The 16,618-nt window shown below is 43.2% G+C and overlaps 2 protein-coding genes across 4 annotated transcripts in view; one reads left to right on the top strand and one right to left on the bottom strand.

Annotated features, from left to right (window-relative positions):
* Window positions 1-752: 752 nt before the first annotated feature.
* On the bottom strand, window positions 753-11,782 carry ipo5 (importin 5). Its single transcript, XM_086282855.1, has 26 exons — window positions 11,581-11,782; window positions 9,368-9,448; window positions 8,067-8,259; window positions 7,750-7,852; window positions 7,565-7,661; window positions 7,324-7,428; window positions 6,670-6,792; window positions 6,459-6,579; window positions 6,283-6,370; window positions 6,037-6,143; window positions 5,774-5,898; window positions 5,532-5,621; window positions 5,277-5,450; window positions 4,970-5,188; window positions 4,774-4,857; window positions 4,554-4,686; window positions 4,072-4,193; window positions 3,890-3,986; window positions 3,438-3,610; window positions 3,224-3,335; window positions 3,050-3,105; window positions 2,813-2,935; window positions 2,506-2,725; window positions 2,188-2,416; window positions 1,962-2,103; window positions 753-1,875 (listed from the first exon to the last, which is right to left on the bottom strand). The coding sequence occupies exons 1-26, from the start codon at window positions 11,656-11,658 to the stop codon at window positions 1,789-1,791; spliced, it is 3,282 nt and encodes a 1,093-aa protein (XP_086138981.1). The 5' UTR covers window positions 11,659-11,782; the 3' UTR covers window positions 753-1,788.
* A 2,108-nt stretch (window positions 11,783-13,890) lies between these two features.
* LOC147302492 (semaphorin-5B-like) overlaps window positions 13,891-16,618 on the top strand; it is a 46,969-nt gene continuing 44,241 nt past the window's right edge. Inside the window, exon 1 of one of the 3 annotated variants that reach the window (XM_086282494.1) lies at window positions 13,891-13,990. The gene's annotated coding sequence lies outside the window, so the exon portion shown is untranslated. Of the gene's footprint in view, window positions 13,998-15,802; window positions 15,862-16,618 lie in introns of those variants that run through there. The other 2 variants (XM_086282491.1, XM_086282493.1) reach the window with 2 other exon arrangements.

Here is a 16,618-nt window from a genome sequence, read left to right as displayed (position 1 = left end):
TATCTTGCCATTTTAGTGTAACAGTGTAAACACACTGCAAGAATTTGAGTTGTGACAAAGTATCCTGAATTTCCCAGAAGTACAACCTCAAGAGGAGCTTTCAAAACCTCTGAGACAAGATGGGGAGAAAATTTTAAAATTGATTTTTAGTTCTGCCATCCAGGAGGGGCTCAGAGTAGAGCAGCTGCTGCTCCACATCGAAAGGAGCCAGCTGAGGTGGTTCGGGCATCTGACAAGGATGCCCCCTGGGCGCCTCCTGGGTGAGATGTTCCAGGCATGTCCCACCGGGAGGAGGCCCCGGGGCAGACCCAGGACACGCTGGAGAGATGATATCTCTCGGCTGGCCTGGGAACGCCTTGGTATTCCCCCGGATAAGCTGGAGGAGGTGGCTGGGGAGAGGGAGGTCTGGGCCTCTTTGCTTAGGCTGCTGCCCCCGCGACCCGGCCTCGGATAAAGCGGATGAAGATGGATGGATGATTTTTTATACAGAAACTACTTTCAGCTGTGCCACATGTTTGAACACTTTAATCCTGGCTGTAAACACTACTTTGGGTTAAAATTGAACTGAATTTCAGCTTACAGAACATGTTAATCAGGATGGCACTGGCAGAATCAACATCTTATGTGTTGCGAAATTAAAGCCAGTTTAGACAAAGCTTCAAAATATGCGCGTGTAGACATGTGATGACAGTTTCCCCTGGTTGTCCAAGATGCCGAATGACTGGAAGTTGCAAGCAGAAAATGAAGACCACTTTTTCAGAATTCTCAAATGTAGTTTTATTCTTGGTAGTTTCTGGATTTCCATCACATACCTGCAGGACTGCAAAGGGTCAGAACTGTAAAGTTAAGAGTAAGGTAGTACTTAAACAAATACGTTTCATTCTACACTTCATATTTCACCAACGCGCCACAGGCTTTACAGCTGTGACCAACTTCTTAGAGAGCGCCGAGTCGTTATGCTGCTACCTAAAAAGGGCCCTTAACCGTTCAAATGCTTCACTTCCTGTGAACAGCTGTCTGGAAGGCTATGGAGGAAAGCTGCTCAAGTCGATATCAACTCTCCCAGACAACGATGACGTAAATTTCCTAACGATGAATATTTTCTAGGGTTAGCCACTTAAACATGCCATTACTTTTGAAAGCTCTGAGCTGCAGTAGTCAGAGGACATTTCCCCCCAGGAAATGCTAGGGTGAAACGAGAAAAGAATAAAAATAAAAATACAAAAAAATAAAATAATAATTTCACAGGAGACAGGCAGTGATTGCCCAGTGTGCATTTCCACCTCGTTCAGTTGCTCAGTCCACTAGAATTGTCCTGTCCCCACGTCCCCCCCCCCCACTGTAGCTCCTCCTGAGCCCGACTGTCCAATGAGTTTGTGTAGGGCGACTTGGTGATTGAGTCTGGGCGCGACGAGACCGGTCACATGTCTGGGAATGGTTGGGAAAAAAATAAAAACATCCGAGTAGAAGACGTGTAACGGTGATGAGACAAAACCTTTTACTCTTATCCCACTCCCGTCAATACAGGTAAAAAGTCTTTAAAGCAGATGGCCAGAGTCCTCCTTCGTCATTCATATCCAACCTGCTCCAAGTCAGTTGAATGTAGGTGGAGTAATGTAGTTGGTAGGGGGTTGTGGTTGGGGTGAAGCCAGCATCCATATGCACTACAGATCAGAGCAGGAGGAAGAAGAGGGAGTGTTTGGAGGAGGTTCAGGAGTTCAGCTTTTCTTAATGGGCTTGATTTTTAATTTTTAAAGAGAAGGGAGGTGACGGAGGCGAGGTTCAGGCTCAGGCAGTACTCAGAAGGTCCTGTATGGCTTTCTGCTGCGTCTCATTGAGTGTCGATATGCACTGTGTCCACAATCCTGCTGAGGTCTGGAAGATATGACAAGAATATGTTTAAATGCTTTGCAGATTACCCAAAGTAGATTTGAGGGCTGTGTCTACATTTCTGGGCTTACCTGCACTTGACGGATCACGTTAGCGAGCCGCTTGCTGCACGCGTCTTCGCTCTTGATAGATTCATTTGAGACGCCGTCGGCTATGATGAAGAAAATTTTAGGAAGATTTGCGTTCTCTGGTCCGAGGACAATCGGGTTGTTGCTGTGGAGAAAGGATTGAGAGGTCAGGTGTGCAGGGTGGAGGTGGTTCATAGACAGTCAGGAAAATGAAGTCTCGGTACCCTACCTCTCAATGAGGTCACAGAGGAAGTCAAAAGTGTGGACCGCCTCCTCTTTGTCCTCTTTGAGCGGTAGCCAGCTGAGCCAGTGGGGAAGGACCTCGTTAACGTTGACGCACTCTGGTCGGAACCTCATGAGCTTTCCCACAGCAGAGACGCAGTTCTCTGTAGCGTTGACGTTTTCCTTTGAGCGCGAGTCAGCTGCCTGGATGACTCTGACCAGCAGGGGGAGGGCCTCTGTGACGAAGAAGAAAGACCAGAGCACATCATGTAGGTGTCGCTAAACAACTGAACTGCCAGCAGGTAAAGTAAAGACCAGGTCATACCTGTGCAGAAGGGGCGGTAGTTCTCGCCTCCGAACTGAGCCATGACGCCGACGCCGTAGGCAGCTGCCTGCCGGACCTCGGGGCTCGTGTCGCAGAGTGACTGGATCATCGGCCGCAAGAAATATTCTGCGTATTTGAACGAGGAGGGGCTGCAGTGCTCCACCACATCGTCAAAGATGCACAGACCCCACTGTCTGTCAGCCCAGGGCCTGTTAGGACACTGAAGACAAGTGAGACAGTTTAGTAGTATTCATTTCCAGTTTCCATGTACATATGATACTAAAAACAGTGCTCAACAATCACTCACTATTAGCTGGACAATGAGCTGCAGCAGCTGCTCAAACCAAGGCAGCACCTTCTCTTTGTAACTGCTGAACACCGAGTGCAGGATGTCAGATACTTTGGTCAGAATGTACACATCGTTCTCATCCTGGGAGAAGACAAACACCATGATGGCTTGGAGTGTCTTGCATCATCATCATCATCATCATCATCATCATCATCATCATTTTTGAAGGTTAACACACAAAGCAAAAATATTTACCTCATCTTGTAGTGTTTCCTCTACCTGCTCATCATAATCTTCATCCTGTCTCTTAGCTGGATAACACAAGTATGTGTTAGGATTTTGTACCAGCATTTAAAATAATCATGCCCTCATGGTATTTGTGATGTATCATTTGTCATGGGTAAAATATTTGTGTTTCTGAAGTCTCACCCTGCCTGAGCTCCTGGTTCTTAAAGTGCTCCTCCAGCTTCCCCTTCAGGATGCCGCCCAGCTCCTCAAAATGCTCGCTGTTCAGACAGCCGTCTCCCATCAGCTCTATGCACTTTAACAAACACACTTTTGTCAGTGCACAAAATAACATGGCTCACGGGGAGAGAAGGGGAGGGGAAAAAAAAAAAAAAAAAAAAGCCCAAAATGTAGCTACCTTGGCAAACGAATGCATGATTTCTGACAGGACATCCGAGTCTGGCTCTGTGCCGATGGCCTTGATGAGGGCGTCGCACATGAAGTGCCACATCTGGGTGAGGTATTCTGGTCCTCGAACCCGGGCACACTCAAGCAGCAGGGGCATGGACTCAGCTGCTGCCACCCGCACACGTGAGACAGTTAAGGCCAACGTCACCTGTATTTTCACTTAATCTGAACAGTGGAACCATCAGAGACGTTCATGCTGAAGTCTTTAACATCTAAACATGGAATCTGATTGTGCTGCCTCCTCCTGAATGTTTGAATCCAGCTAAACTATTTTAAAGGTTGAATGCCCCTGCCCCCCCAAAATCATGCAGCACTGAGTGCCCTGGAAGAATAGGAAATTGCTATATAAGAATCAGACCATTCAATTATACTGAAGTTTAAAATGTCATAACAAGAGGATATCATCATGAAAGTAGAACTTGAGCAGAGGAACCATGAGTTTCACCACCTGCTCTGTGTACTCAACAAAACCTTCCTTCAGCTCTTTGGCATAACACACCTGAGAAAAAGAAAGAAGAGGAAGAGTGAGTGATGACCACATCCACAGCTTCTCAGGACAGTCTTGAGTCTCATTTTCTTCTCACCAGCATCTGACAGGCAGTAGCCTTCTCCTCCAGGCCAGCTGTCTTGATTCCAAAACTCTGCTGGTCTCCCAGGTTGACAAACTCCCAGCCATCATCCTCTGATATGTTCTCCATGTCCTGGGCTTTAAAAGGAGAAAAGTGAAAGAGTTTTAAGTGAATCCTTTACATTACACATACAAGAATCACATATAGAAGTCCCAGCAGGCAGCACATTACTGCAATATTAAATATGAACACGTGACAGTGAGCAGATATTCTTCAGAGATTTGTGACTATTAATCTACGGACACTGATTCGTTGCAATATGGGTAAAGGTACATGGCTGCAGCCTTTATTCACCACTGGATTGATCAGGTTTAAAGCATGCTTTGGTAACTGATCATTTGAATGCCTGCAGACTTTCATTTCAGGCTTATAGAACAAACTGGACACGCATCAGAAGTCAGTGCAGGAGGCACAGGCGGCAGCTGTCTGTTACTTACTGTCAAGCAGGGCCACCTCAGGCTTGATGGAGGCAGTCTTCATCAGGGGGCCCATCACCACCGGCAGATACTGCTGGAACTCCTTCCCCAGAATCTTGCACATTCTCGCCCAGGCTGAGATCATGTAGGAGATCTAAACCGAGAACAAACCATAGCAGCTGACTGTGTGTGACCACCACCTTGAACTAGATAGTTTTAAGTTTTGTTCAAGTCGTCCTACCTGGGGATCATCATCCTCCAGATCGTTGAAGTCAGTCTGGGTCTTGAGGAGCAGCTGCATTACAGCCGATGCATCTGGCATGAACTAGAAGGGCAGAGAGAAAGATGTGCGAATATGAGGGTTAAAGCTTAATTTAAAGGGAATAACCTTGAATTAGGATCTTGGCACATGGTATGCTTTGATGGTCAAAGTATACCTTCTCCTTGCCGACAGCCAGGCCGATGAGACTGATGCACTCTATGGTCTTGCCGCGCAGCAGCCGGAGCTCCTTCTGCACGGCGTTTTCTACAATGTGTTTGAGCGAGGGCATGAACATGTCGTAATATGGCACAAACTTCTCCTCTGCGGTGTCGGCCACTGAGGCGATGGATGTCACCACCTGCTCCAGCACCAGCTTCGTGCCCTTCTGGATCAGCTGAAGGTTGAAGAAATGATTTGTATGAAACAGACCACACACACACCGACTTTGTGAATGCACGGTCTCCTCGAACACTTTACTGTACCTCCTGCAGCTTGGCAACCATGATGACATGAAGGTGCTGCACCAAGTTGTCCAGATAAAGGATGAGCAGCGATTTAGGACAGTCCTCTGTAAAGTTTATGAGGGCGGCGGCGGCATGGGCCTGCACCCGAGGGTTACTCTGGTCCTCCATGGTCTGCAGCAGGGCTGAGATCACCTAAAACGAATAAACAAACTGTCTTTGTAGCCATGAAGAAAATGAAAATGCTTGCACAGCTGTTTAAGTCACTTCAGATACCTTATCATGGAATTTCTTTTGGAAGGTGGGGGCAAAGTCTGTGGCCATTTGTCCAATAGCATTGCAGGCGGCATACCGCACCCTTGGGTGCTAGGAAGGAGAAAAAAAAAAAAAAAAAAAAAAAAAAAAAGTGTAAATGATTAAGAAATGGGAAATGATGCGACTAAACATTGATCAACCAACCATTAAGACAGTTAAGTAAACTGAGTGGCACTTTTGTACAATGGCTGCCGTTTCCTTACAGGGTCGGCGCAGAACAGGAGGACAAAGCTGACGATCTCTTGGAGGATGGCCTCCATCTGCTGGTGGCAACCCTCACCGATGGCCGACAGCGCCATTAACCCAGCATGGCGATACTTCCAGTCAGCTAGCAGGAAACACATAATTGACACAAATTTAAGCACTTTAGTACCAAAGCAGCTGTTAATTTTGCTGTATGAAAAAAAAAAAATGGTAGCTTAATTAAAGTTAAATCAGTGCTGCAGTAATGTGCAGCTTTACTTACGATTCTGCAGCATCTGCATGATATGCTGTTTGATCATGGGAAGAATGATCTTCCCTCCCAGACCACAGGCAATTCGATCAAGCGCGCTCTCCCCAGCCACAGCGTTACTGGTGAAGCACAAGAAACATCCAGGAACTTATTGACATGCACACATCTACTGAACTTCAGAGTACTTTAAGAAGTAGGGGACGCAGATGCTGTACCGACCCCTCAAAGATGGAAATATATTAGTGCATCAGGACGTACCTGTCAAAGTCTTCATCTTCCAGCTCATCTGCCATCGCCCACTCATCATCATCCTCGAGATCCACCATCATAGCCAGCATCTGAGGCACTAATAAACATAACAGACTTCTATCAAAACTACTCCACTCATCTTATTTGGGCACATCATTATAGAGGCCGCTGAATCAAACTCTTACCACTCTGTGCTACAATGGCCGTGTGTTTTCTTAGCATGGCCGCTGCCGTCTCTGATAACGTGACGATGACTTCCAATGCCAGCTGCCGTTGCATATTTGTAAGGTTGGTATCAGCGCACAGCTGAGGAGACAGGACAATTGCACATGAAACGATGCCTCGAGTCTTGATCAGTGGTAAAGAGATATTCACCATTTAGAGGTTGCAGCTTACCCTCAGACAGAGCTGCAGTGTTTCCTCCAAGTTGGGTCTCAAGTATTTGGGTGCCGTGTCTGCAATTTCCACCAGAGACTTGAGCACAGAGTCATCTCCCTGGTAGCATGACTCATTCACTGCCTGATGGGTAAATCAAACAAACAGGTAGGTTTGTAATGCAAATATATTCAACAGGTGTGGCAAAGTTAATGCCACATTCTGTCCTGACTTCCTCTTCCACCTTTATGAGTCAAACACAAAATATGCTACTGCAATAGAAGATTTGCTACAGGATCCAAGATGCCCAATATTTCATAATGATGCTGCATTATTATAACCTGCAGGAACAAACGCTACCAAACACTTGCATGTGTATTTGCTTTCACATGACTTCAATAACCTCTCAATGCAGAGACTGTCGTCAGAATCGATCATAACAGTATGAAAACATCATGTCACTCCGAGTAAGCAGTAGACCATTTACTTTGAAGTTCCAGCCTCCATTTGCAGATATCCAACATTAAACTTTAATTAATAGATCTTAAATGACTGATGCTCTTAGTGCTCAGAAGCCATTACCGGTGCAAAAACATAAGTACTGACGGGTTCCGTATCTACAGTACAAAGTGATCCGATCTGAAATCACAAACACACCAATGTGTTATAGCTTACCTGCAGGATTCCCGGCAGGAGATCAGCAAAGTGTTTCAGCAGAGCTGTGTTGCTTTCATTGGACAGAACAAAAGATGCTGCAGCCCGAGCTGCCAGGGTACGAATCTGTGAGATTAATTTAAATACATAAAAGCAGCTAAGAAAGGGAACTGAGAGGTGTGTGATATGAAAGAAAGATCCACACAAAGTTAAATGACATCACGTTTCAGCTACCAGGCCATGCCCCATCCTAAAACCTTACCTGTGGGTTTGCCTGGTCCTGCATGCACTGAACAAGCATGCGCTTGATAACTTCCATATAATGCTGCTGCTGGTTGCCAAAGATTCCTGGAAAGTTCCTAGAAAGATATCATTGGAAGACATCAGTCAGCCATCAGTGCATCCGCCTGAGTAAGAGTTTGAATTCATCATGCAACAGGAGCTCACCAGAATATGTGCAAGGCAGCTTCTCGGAGGCCGACATTCTCAGCGTTGACAGAATCAAACAGAAACTTGAGCACCTCTGGCCACTGGTTATTCCCATCGTCATCTACATTAAACAAAAACACCAAACATTCCTCAGTAATTTCCACTTTGAATGTTATTTGATCAACATCTGAGAATTTCATTAATGACCCATGAGAATGTTTGCCCATTATTCCTGCATAACATGGGAAATACTGAGTCATGGCTTATCCATAGCGTTTAATCAACAGCCACCAGAAGAGAGTGAGAGAGAAAAAATAAATAAATATAAAAATCACCGATCAGGTTCCGGGACAGCTCGGCTGCAATGTCGCAGATCTTCTTGCGGATGGTTGGGGAAGTCTCTTGTTGGATGCCCGTCAGCAGCTCTGTTTTGATGGCTGTCTGCATCTCCACGGTCAGGCCTGGGTAGATCTCCTCAAAAGAGGAAGACAGCAGCCGCCGCAGCAGCACTGCTGCCATCTGTTTGACCTGTGGGGGCAAAAAAAATTATTAAATACAATGCTGCTTTCAACATGACGTCATACCTAAACAGTCATGTCAGACACCCATACACAAGTGTTCCTTTTTCAGTTTAGTTGGGCAGTTGGCTTACTGGACCAGCTAGTTTTATAGTTTATGCTCTCTATTTAACAAGTGTTGTGAAACAAATCGTTTCCTTCTGCAAAGACATGTTACCCGTTTGGTAAACCAAAACCTTTAGAGTGAGTGGTCATTAAGGGGAATAAAAAAAACAAAACCAGACCGAGTGTCTTAGAATGGCAGAGTCACTCTCCCTGGGCCAAGCACCTCTCTGCCTGCTCCCATTTCAAGCCTCTAAAAATATCAGCCTTGAGGTAAAGTAAAGCAGAGGAAGCATGAGGACCCAAGCAGCTGGTGGATTCAGAGTAAATATGACTGCCTGAATGCCAGAACTGTGACTCACAACAAGCCGTAGTCAGGCAGCGCCGAGGCCTCACATGTGATAGCCGGACTACATACTTGAAATGCCAGCAATGTTGCATCTTTTAGAGATAAAAGGTATTGCAGGCTTCAGTGTCACGCATTGCATCACTCTTTCCCATGTGTACTGCCATCTGAATGGGTAATAATTACGACAGATAGACATATAATATTTCACCATCCTTTTATTAGATTCTGACAGAGGCTGGAGCGCATCCCTGATTACTTTGGATGATGTTTTTCCAAGTTATTGTGTGTATTAAAACCCACTCAGTACATTATTCATATAGGGCAAAAATGCACATAATCCATTTATTTAGCATGTAATGTCTCATATTAACTGTGACACAGCACCCGAAAAACCCACGGAGATGTGAACGAGTGAAAAACAAATTTCATACGCAACATTTGTTGACAACTTAAGATTTTAAAGGTGAAAGAATTATGTCAACTTTGTCTGACCTTTGGCCTAAATGGTCCATTTTTGAGTGTGTCAAGACTTCATTGAGCACAATACAACAGATCATAAATGTCTCAGATGGGCTCTTAAGTGGCCAAGTTTTTGAAGTTCCCCTGCTTCAGGCTGAAAAAATTCACCATGTCATGCCACAGATATGTTCACAATCCGTGTACAAACCTCCTCTGCAGCAGACGCATCTCTGACAGCTTGTAGCAAGAATGTGATCTTATTCTGGCCTGGAATATTGTCGTAGGTCTCCTGAAAAGAAAATGAAAGCACCGCGGTTAGGATCAGACAGGCCATGCACAACATGAATTTCTACTGCTAATACAGCATCATGTTCCCTTTACTGCAGTTACAAAGAACCCCCCCCCCAAAACAAAACACTCAAGCTTAAACAGATGCTGTGGTCAAAATAATAAGGACTGTCCAGTGAGGTCATATCAGGGATTACCTGAAATATAAAGGCAGGACTGAATATTCACTTTTCCCATTTTTACTGAGGGTTAAGCTACAGAAGCATGAATATATTTTCCTTATAAAAATGGCAAAAAAAAAAAAAAAAAAAAGAAAAAAACCCCACAGGAAAATACATAGACATCTGTCAGGTAAGGTAACACTCTGCCTCAACTCACATTGTGTTTCTTTGCATAATCGCACCCCAAATGTCCAGTTCTGAGCCAGGAAAAACCCTGTACATCACTGATGTTTGCTATAAAGACAATCAGTATTTTAATCAGCAGTAAAAGTGTGACATTTGTGCAAGTGTACCGAATATGGCTATAAACTGAACATGAGCCCTAATGGGCTCATACACAAGAGCCACCCATTTATTTTACCACTGTTATGCTGGTTTACCCAAGTTAAATGAGACTCCACAGGGATACAGTGAAACCTCTGGTGTGCGCTCTGGTAAAAGTCACTATGTGCATGTAGTTTCAGCATCCCCATCATGTGGAAGGATCGAATACAAACTCTTAACACAACTGCACGGGAGAGCCACCTTCAATGATTCCCAAACTGACAAAATGAGACAGGGAGGAGCACAGATGTGCCAACGGCTGGGCTAAAATCAAATCCCAAACAATTAGAATCAGAATGACCAAGCGCTCAGGTTGAGCAACCCTTGAATTACCTGCAAATCAATCTGCAAAGTCCACTCCTCTTATAACCTGACTTGAACTACTGCACTAATCCATTTGTCCACCTAAAGCCTAAATGAGTTTGGTTGCCACACAAATTCAAATGCACTTCATGGCTTCTCACAATACCACCACTTGGATGAACTAATGATGGGATTAACTACAAAAAAATTAAAATAAAATAAAGGGTGACTAACTGTATCTTTCAACTGTTAAAATGTGAGTTTAGGTCCCATACAGGTGGATCAATTCCTATTATGCGAGTAAAAGAGAACGGGAGGAGTTCCTATAAAGGATGAATTCCAGTGAGCTTAGCATCCCGGCAGACAGTCTGAGTTTATCAAAGAAAAACGCTGACTGGTAGAGAGAGGCGGTGTGTGATAAGATTCAACCACCTCATCCAAAAGTCGGGGTGCCGGAGAGGGAGGGGGACGCTGGTAACAATGCTCTGCGGCGACAAGAGGCTAATAATGGTGGTTGTGAGGGGGGGGAGAGTGAATAGACGAGCTAGACACAGCCTAAACAAATCCTCTGAGAGAAACTAATCCGAGGAGACGAGCCTAGCTACTGACGTGTCTGAAACTGAGATGATCAACTTCACGAAGGGAAACACGGCTGCTAGTTTAAAACTGTCTGGTTAAGACTTGACTTTTAGTTAACACGACCGGAGGCCATTGCATAAGTAATCGCCCCTTTGAATGAACTACCTCACCATCTACAGCCTATCCCTTTGATGGTTTGTTTATCACCGCAGCAGTAACTCAGCATATGTGCCACGTTCAGTCTCAATATTCCGCTTTAATATTTTAGCAAGCCAATGTGCTGAACCCTAGCGTGCTAGCTAACAAACCTAGCAGCACTGTGGGTAGCTCATTAGCTTGCTGCTACTTCCTGTACTCTACAGGCGCCACTGTCAGCTGGAGGTTGGTTCCGACAAACGGGTCCGTTCACTTTTTACCGAACAGCCCGAGCTTTGCCGAGACACGTACGGCTACATGGTGTCATGACAGCGCTGGTATCTGTGACATCGAAATTATGTTCACATATAACTACGCAACATGGTGGTAGTTAGCGTTAGCTGACTAGTACTCGGCTTCACAGCGCACGTGGGCTACCGAGCTTGACGTGAGAGGCTGCGCGCGGCCAGGATGGACAGCTAAGTGGTTAGCTTCTGCTAACTTGGCCATACGACTTCCAGCATTCGCCGAACTTGTCAGCCACTAAAAACTGTTTTTTTCCTCGTCTTACCTCTGCCTGTTTCCTGACGTTGTTGTCAGGGCTCATCAAGTTACCCAGCAAGAGGTAGAACTGCTGCTGTTCCGCCATTGCAGTGAGATCCAAAAAGAGCAGCCGGGTGGAGGAGCGGCGAAATGAACCCGGCAGACCCTGCCTCGGTCACACAATGCTGCTAGCGTCTTATTGGCTAGCTTTATCGACCTTACTCAGGGGTCATTGGATCGAAGACCTTAGGCATGCGCTCGCCATTGGCTGGCACGCACTCTCTGTGTCTATTGGTTGAAATCGACACAGGGAACGTGAATGCGTTGTTTCTATTAGCTACCGGTGAATTACTAAAGCGCGGGAGTTTATTGCGTCATGGCTGAGAAAATAGAAACAATCAGGGCAACAGTTCATCAACACGTTATCACAGCTAAAAAAGCAAACAGGTTTACTCAGTTGGATATACTAAAAACTGCGATTAGATAGGACTGAACGATGAATCAATTCCCCTTTATTTTCTAAATAACAAGATTGAAGTAGAGCTTTGAGTGAAGACTTTAGAAATGGCATGATTTGGTAATTTTACAAAAGAAATTAAACTTAATGCTTTCTCAGTCACTGCATATTGTTAGAATTAACCACATGAAGCCAAATGCATCATAGTTCATACAGGAGTTTTTGAGACCTGTGATTTTTTTCTTCTTCATGAAAGCCTAAATAAATTGCACAACAATGCCAGATGCAGATTATAACTCATAAATGCAAAGTAATATTTAATTCATTTTTTTTTATTAGTCAGAAGGTTCAAGGAACAGTCCAGTTTTTTTTTTAAAAAATACCATAAATAAATAAATAATTTTCTGGCAATTATTTTATGGTTCAGGCTTTATTTATTACGTTGTAATTTCAGGAAAAAAGTGCTATAATATGATGATGATGATGATTAGTATTATATGCAGATCATAAAGAATGAGAAGAAGAAGAGGCAGAAAAACAATACACTTGTTGCCCTATTAGATTTGTAGCTGATTTGTCGTTGTTTAGTTTTTTGTTCTGTCATGTTTCCCAACATTCATTCATTCATTTAGTTATGTCATATGCTCACATGCTTTTTTATGTTGAACATCTACCATTACAAGTCCAAAAGCATTCACATCTTGCAAGTAGAAATAGGTAAGAAAGAAATAATTCTAGATTTAAAGCCAAACTATGGTTGAAAATTGCATTTTTATATTTATAGTGTATATAGAAGAAACACCTGAATACAGATTGCAAGGTAAATTGTCTCATTTTTTTAATCTTACATTAACTGTATTATATGTTGAACTTGTTCTATTTCTGACTGAGTTTTTATGTGTTTATGTTTTCAAATCAAATCAAATCAAATCACTTTTATTGTCACATCACATGTGCAGGTACACTGGTACAGCACATGTGAGTGAAATTCTTGTGTACAAGCTTCACAAGCAACAGAGGCGTGCAAAATACAATACAATAACGTAAGAACAAACAAAATATAAGAATGGGTAAATCTGAGGATTATAACAATAAATATATGTACAAATATAAAGTGTATGCACATTACTGAATATGTATAGTATATATGTATATCTACGTGTGTGCATGTACATACATATATATATAAAATTAAATAAAAATAAAATACACAGAGGTCGTAATTGATTATTTTAATTGAAAAACGTGTTTGAGGCTTTTGGAAATATTCATAACTTATCTGAAATGCAAACTGCAGTGCTTTAGATACAGTCATTGTTTACATAGAGTACATGATTAGGTTAATGTTTTGCAGTGGGATTGCGTAATGTTCTCCCGCTAGGTGGCAGCCAAGCTTTGCTCAGTGGTTTCTTGATTGTATTTTTCTTTTTCTCAATGAGCTCATCCATGTGCCAGTAATAAGTGGCACATGCCTTCTATCAAGAAAGAGAAGGCAACCCTTGGACAATCCATAGCCAAGACTAATTTTAGCACAACCTTCCTGACTAAGTGGATCCACTTTTTTTGTAAAGTTTTTAAAGTTTCTTTAAAAAGCGAGGTTTGTCTTACTGGAGAAAATGTTCTGCAATACAGTGTCACAGACTCACACTGGCTATCGGCTCTGGGAAGTCATAATGACTCAATACGGGCCTGAGACTGACTTTTATAAAAAACAAAAAAGCAACATAACTTCTTGCTTTCTTTCTCTTTTTGTTTTCCGTCATGCATAAAGACGCCTGTCAAATCACACTTATTGCGGTATTAAACGTAGAAACCACTCAGTTTATCACACAGCGCCCCTAGTGGTCTGAGCCTGCCTCGCCCTGCCATCACAGGGCTGCAGCAGAGTGCACAGCTGTGGACGGCGGGTCTGCAGCGAGTCCTGCATCTGTCTCTGAGCCCGCATAACTCCCCTCACCGTGAATCCTGTGATGACCCAAAGGTGAGAGGTAAGCTCGCGCTTCCATTAACATTGTTTTCTTTTTTTGTTCCATTTTTAAACTTTATTTCATAGACAAGCTCGTGGAATTCATCAGCCCGTCTGTGGTTAATGCGTTGAACGAATTAGCGCCGAACTCCATTTACAAATGTAAAATTTGTATTGCCTGGAAAGCTGGAAAGCATATTTCAGTTTAAAACCCTGAAGTATCCTTTAGTTGGAGTTCCCCCTCAAATTCGGCTCTAATATTTTCTTATTTAAATCACATGTTGGAAGCATTAAGTACTAAAGCTTTGAAGTTGACAGTTTGATGAAATTATTTGTTCTGTAAGTCAGAACTTCTTAACACTGCATCACGTGCTGTGAATGCATTTTAATATCTTTAGAAAGATTAGTAAAATTAGACAGTGTCGTCGGTGCAGGATTTATTTGTAACCGGTTAACCAAACTTTAGAAGTAGACTACATTCCTGGTGGACTGATGTGCAACGGTAAAGCTACAGTGACTGTACTGCAAGTGGATAACATGATGGATTGGCTTCACATCAGCCCGTAATTTTCCTCCAGGTGTTCAGTCAGTATACACCTCGGACTGTGAACCTGGTGCCTGTAGGTGATATAGTGAGTGAATATTTTCCTTTTAGGACACTGACAAATGGGTTTTGCTTCAGAGTGTATCCAGCTTTCTGAAAGTAGTTGATTTGTGCAAAAGTACCCGCCAAACAAACTGCAGACAACTGCAAACCACTGCAAAGATACATTAAAACAACTTTTGTAGCACCGTCTTGGGCGGAGAGCACACCATGACTTCCGTCTTCCCTGCACTATTGCTGTTGTTGTTGTTGTTGCTGTCATTGAAGATGGGGCAGAAACACAAGGTGGTTATTGTATTGTTATTGTTATAAGGTCAGGTTATAGGACTGCTTTTTTTTAAAAAATTTGCACAATATCTCTAAAACTTCTGTTTCAGAGTGATGCTGAAAAACTTGTTCATGTGCCTGATTCTGCCAATGGTTTCTTCCTGTTAAAAGGGAGTTTTTGCTTCCCACTGTCACCAAGCGTTTGCTCCTAGGGGGTTGTCTGATTGTTGGGGTTTTCTCTGTGTTATTGTAGGGTCTTTACCTTACAATACAAAGCACGTTGAGGCAACTGTTGTTGTGATTTGGAGCTATGAATAAAACTGAATTGAACTGAATTGAAGAGATCCATGTGATAGAAGAAGGAAAAAAGGCCGAGAACTTAACAGATATTTCCTTCAGACAGACTGTTCAGACTCTAAGTTTACCATACTTTAACTGGTAAACATGAACGTGCTGCTATCATTATTATGATTATTCCTCGGTTAAATGTGTGACTGACAGCAGGCAGTGGAGTCAAACATGTCAAATCTATGACAAGCTTTACAGTTAGACTGTGCAGGAAGTATTAAATGTGTTTATTCCTATATAATACTCAAATAAATAACAGTTTTAGTTGCAATTAATTTTTCTTTCTGCCTCAGCACTAAATAGAGACAGGGCTTCTCAGAGCCCTGACTATATGCAACAGCCCTTCTGCTGCTAATGTATAACCCCTGAAATGGAAGTGGCATTCAGTCATTAAACTGGATTCCTGAATGTGTTACCCACAGACCTCCACAGTGTCATGAGGTTGGGCTGGAGTGGAAAAAGAGCAAATGAGCAAGTTTATTCCCGAGGCCCTGATGGACAGACTGAGACTGTGTCTGTGTGCCTAACCTTTATTTATTTAAATAACCTTGGTACAAATCTCTGCTTTTGTGCCTTGCATTGTAGGACAATGGTGGTAATTATGAGGAAGAGCAGAAAGCTTTCTGGAAATGAAAAGCAGCGACCTTCGGATGGCATGTGAATTTTGGTAAGAGATTTCGTGCCGCTGTGCGAGATGCTTACCCTCCCGAAGTTTACCCGATAAACAGCAAAAAAAAAGTTTGCAGCTGCTAAAACCATCTCTCATTTTTGCATTTCTATTTCTGCACAAGTAAATAAACAAGATATGAAGAGTAAACATGATATTTTAAAAGCTGCCAGACTCTAGTTTTGACAGAACAAGACCAGCTGCATGCTATAGGTTGGACCCAAACATGACTTATGCAAATCTACATGTTTGAGATCTGATTTTAGCAAATTTCCCAGAATGTTGCTCAGTGACTCACCGTAAGTGTCTGTGGGCTTCTTCTCTAACCTCTAAACTGGACCTAGCCCCTGTTTCTTCTTGTGTGTGTGAGTCTTTTTTTTATAGCTCCAGTAGAAAGGTAAACCTCAGTGACTGCAGGGTTTTCGAAAATCAACACAGCCAGTGTTTAAAGCGGAACGAACTGAATGTTTGAAGTGTTTAACATCAATATTTCTTTGTGACACGCAGACGTGCTTCACAGTGGAGCCCTATGTGCTGCACAAGGAGTCCATTGAAGGCGGTGACGTGGGTGGTGGTGGCGCTGGTTTTGGGGGTTAAGAGTTGTTGGGCTACCACTGTAGCCCTCCTCTGCAGCTGGTCTGTGATTAATGGAGCCCATTGGGGATTGGCTGGTGTGTTTGGATTAATTGATTGTGACAATATTAGAGTGTTGATATTGTGATATTCAGTAATAATATTTGCTAATAAGTTTGGAGGA

The sequence above is a fragment of the Aulonocara sp. 'chitande type north' Nkhata Bay genome, linkage group LG23, assembly GCF_057382095.1.
Source record: "Aulonocara sp. 'chitande type north' Nkhata Bay isolate Kocher_YH1m ecotype deep benthic linkage group LG23, A_spYH_male_GT1.1, whole genome shotgun sequence".
In the NCBI taxonomy this organism is placed as follows: domain Eukaryota; kingdom Metazoa; phylum Chordata; class Actinopteri; order Cichliformes; family Cichlidae; genus Aulonocara; species Aulonocara sp. 'chitande type north' Nkhata Bay.
This window is presented reverse-complemented; position numbering and strand designations above follow the sequence as displayed.